We start from the raw sequence: 3,981 nt of genomic DNA, 5'->3' as shown, positions 1-3,981 counted from the left end.
GAACATTGTCTTTGTTTGGACACTACTGCAAATGAGAAGGTGTTTCTGTGGAGCTGCTATTAATGATTCCCAGGACTTTTTGCTGAGGTATGTTCTAGTTGAGATGTTTCCCCCGGCACATGGCTTGGCAAAGGTTTTTTTAGTTTTTTGTTTTTCCCACTCAGATTTTGAGGAACTGGGTGAATGGGAAACTCCCTACAGCATGGACTCTCTAGCTTGGGTTTCATTGCATTAAGGATCGATGATCGATAACCACTATCCACCCTTGTGTTTCCTGCTGGTTCCTATTAAGGTTTCCCACACCGTGATGTGCAGGAATTATTGATGGATGAAGCACCATCAAACATAGACTTGGCATTACTAGGGTCATGTGTTCATAATTCATTCCTCTGAATAATGAAAATATAATTTTTCAGTGTCTGAAGAGCGACCAATCTGCTTCAGCCATGAGAACAGCCTCCAGCAGTGCATGTCATGTCTCATATTAAAACTGTTTCTCCATCCAGGTATTTGTCCTGAAACCATCACGCTAGACCCTGGGCACATACAGGAAGTCAGGGGAATGTACGGTACATGCAGGAGACACCGTTCTGCCTCAGAGTTTTACACCTTCTCCCATACTCTATGTCAGGTTCTAACACAACTGACTTCACCAATCCCTCCACCTTCATCCTGCTGGGCATTCCTGGACTGGACGCAGCCCACATCTGGATCTCCATCCCCTTCGGTACCCTGTTTGCCATAGCCGTCTTGGGGAACCTCATCATCCTGTTCATCGTGAAGACGGAGCCAAGCCTCCATGGGCCTATGTACTATTTCCTCTGCATGCTGGCCGTCACTGACCTGGTCCTGTCCACGTCCATCCAGCCCAAAATGCTGAGCATCTTCTGGTTCAATTCCAGGGAGATCGATTTCAGTGCCTGCTTCACCCAGATGTACTTCATTCACTGCTTCACAGTGATGGAGTCTGGGATCCTCGTGGCCATGGCTTTGGATCGCTATGTGGCCATCTGTGATCCCCTGAGACATTCCACTATCCTGACAAACCCTGTGGTAACCAAGATTGGCCTGACTTTGGTGCTGCGGAGTGGCATATTTGTACTGCCCTATATCCTTCTAGCAACATGGTGGCCATATTGCAGAACCAATATCATCCCCCACACATACTGCGATCACATGGCCATGGTGAAGCTGGCCTGCGGTGACATCCGCATCAGTACTTACTACGGCCTCTTTCTGGTATTCTCTGGGATTGGTCTGGATGTGTTTTTTATCACCATGTCCTATACCCAGATCCTCAGGGCCATCTTCAGACTCGCCACAAAGGACGCCCGGCTCAAGACTTTTGGGACCTGCAGCTCCCACCTCTGTGTCATCTTAGCCTTTTATGTCCCAGCTCTCTTCTCCTTCCTCACGCAATGGTTTAGCAACAATGTGCCCCAGCGTTTCCAAGTTCTCATGGCCAACTTGTACCTCCTGCTGCCCCCCATGTTAAACCCCATCATTTATGGGGCGAGGACCAAACAGATCCGGGACAGGCTGCTCCGGCTCTTTCCTCATAAAGGGACCTAAAGTTTTCACCTGGTGCTCTGGCTCTCAGACCGAGCTCCATGCAGAGCTGGGAGGTGACATGGTGCCAGATCCTCTTCCCTGATTCACTGACTGGACAGTACAAGTGACATTAAATCCTTTCCTGACCTTAGTGTACTGGGGAATTGGTCTGTGTACGACTCATGAACTCACAGGGTTGCCATCTTGTAATTGCTGGTATCTGGACCCCTAAGGCCCTGCCCCCTGCCTCACCTCTTCTGCTAAGGCTCCACCCCTGCTCTGCCTTCCTCCCCCCCAGACTCCTCCCCGTTGATCACTCTTCTCGTCCCCTCCCCGTCACTTGCTGGATCATCTCCACCAGCCTTCCTGGCTACAAGGGAGCCATTTCAGATTTTGGTAGGGGGTGTGTGTCAATTTTAACCACGATTCCAGTGGCTATTTAAATGTCAGGGGGTAGCCGGATTAGTCTGTATCCACAAAAACAAGAGTCCTGTGGTACCTTAAAGACTAACAGATTTATTTCTGCATAAACTTCTGTGAAGAAAAAAACCTCACTTCTTCAGATGCCTGGAAAGTTACAGATGCAGTTACAGATGCAGACATTATATACTGAGACATGAAGAGATGGGAGTTACCTCGCAAGTGGAGAACCAGTGTTGTCAGGGCCAATTCGATCAGGGTGGATGTGGTCCACTCCCAATAATAGATGAGGAGGTGTCAATTCCAGGAGAGGCAAAGCTGCTTTTGTAATGAGCCAGCCACTCCCAGTCCCTATTCAAGCCCGAATTAATGGCGTTAATTTTGCAAATAAATGTTTGTTCTGCTGTTTCTCTTTGAAGTCTGTTTCTGAAGTTTTTTGTTCAAAAATAGTTACTTTTAAATCTGTTATAGACTGTCCAGAGGGATTGAAGTGTTCTCCTACTGGCTTTTGTACAAAGCGACAAAGAGTCCTGTGGCCCTTATAGACTAACAGAACTATTAGAGCATAAGCTTTCGTGGGTGAATACCCACTTCGTCAGCCGCATGTGGTGGAAATTTCCAGAGGCAGGTATAAATATGCAGGCAAGAATCAATCTAGAGATGAGGTTAGTTCAATCAAGGAGGGTCAGGCCCTCTTCTAGCAGTTGAGGTGTGAACACCTAGGGAAGAGAAACTGCTTTTTACTAACATGTTCTGGCATTTTGTGGCAAGTCACTTATGGCACACTGGTTAGGTTTAGAAATTTAATGTATAGCCATACTTGGTAAGACCAATGGTCCATCTAGACCAGTATTCTGTCTTCCAACAGTGGCCAATTCCAGGTGCCCCAGAGGTAATCAACAGAACAGGTAATCATCAATCATCTCCTGTCATCCTCTCCCAGGTTCTGGCAAACAGATGCTAGGGACACTATCCCTGCCTATCCTGGCTAATAGCCATTGGTGGACCTATCCTCCATGAACTTATTTAGTTCTTATTGGAATCCTGTTTCACCTTTGGCCTTCACAACATCCCCTGGCAAAGAGGGATCCACAGGTTGACTGTGAAGAAATGCTTTCTTTTCTTTGCTTTTAATCTGCTGGCTATTAATTTCATTGGGTGACCCCTAGTTCTTGGGTTATGTGAATGAGTAAATCATATTCTCTTATTCAATTTTCCACACCATTTATGATTTTATAAACCTCTCTCATATCCCCCTTAGTCATCTCTTTTCCAAGCTGAAAAGTTCTAGTCTTTTTAATCTCTCTTCATATGGAAGCTGTTCCATACCCCTAATCATTACTGTTGCCCTTCTCTGTACCTTTTCCAAATCCAATAAATCTTTCAGGAGATGGGGTAACCAGATCTATATGCAGTATTCAAGATGTGGGCGTACCATAGATTTATATAGAGGGAATATGATATTTTCAGTCTGATTATCTATCCCTTTCTTAATGATTCCCAACATTTTTGTTATCTTTTTTGACTGTCTTTGCACATTGAGAAGATGTTTTCAGAGACCTATCCACAAAGACTCCAAGATCTCTTTTTCTTAGTAGGTAACAGCTAATTTAAACCCTATCATTTGGTAGATATAGTTGGGATTATATTTTGCCATGTGCATTACTGTTGGTGGCACCAGGCATGACCCAGTGTTGACAGAGGGGTGGAAAATGACAGTGCCAATGAAGGCTCCCTGTATTAGGCCTCTGCTTGTCCGAACCGCGTCCATGTTTAGACTTTAATTAACTCCACAGGCTAGATGGAAAGAATGGAATGTGTGGCAACTAGTTATCAGTACCAGGAGGCAATTATACAGCCTGCTTGCACCTGGCTAAAGGGAGTGAAACAGAATGACCGGTCAAGAAAAGTTACTAACGAGATAATATGTTTTTTGCCAAGTATGATCTAACCTGTTTAGAGTAATTGCTGCTTCATAATGTATTTGCTGTATGGGAACTGAAAAGGAGG

General features: G+C 45.4%; 1 protein-coding gene across 1 annotated transcript; it reads left to right on the top strand.

The window, feature by feature from the left end:
- Positions 1-624: 624 nt before the first annotated feature.
- On the top strand, positions 625-1,572 carry LOC123376372 (olfactory receptor 52R1-like). The gene has a single exon (XM_045028310.1). It carries the CDS (start codon positions 625-627, stop codon positions 1,570-1,572), a length of 948 nt encoding a protein of 315 aa, XP_044884245.1.
- The last annotated feature ends 2,409 nt before the right edge of the window (positions 1,573-3,981 follow it).

The sequence above is a fragment of the Mauremys mutica genome, chromosome 1, assembly GCF_020497125.1.
Source record: "Mauremys mutica isolate MM-2020 ecotype Southern chromosome 1, ASM2049712v1, whole genome shotgun sequence".
Taxonomy (NCBI): Eukaryota; Metazoa; Chordata; order Testudines; family Geoemydidae; genus Mauremys; species Mauremys mutica.
This window is presented reverse-complemented; position numbering and strand designations above follow the sequence as displayed.

Coding starts and splice junctions, on each gene's coding strand:
- LOC123376372 (XM_045028310.1), top strand. CDS start 625: ATGTCAGGTTCTAACACAACTGACTTCACCAATCCCTCCACCTTCATC.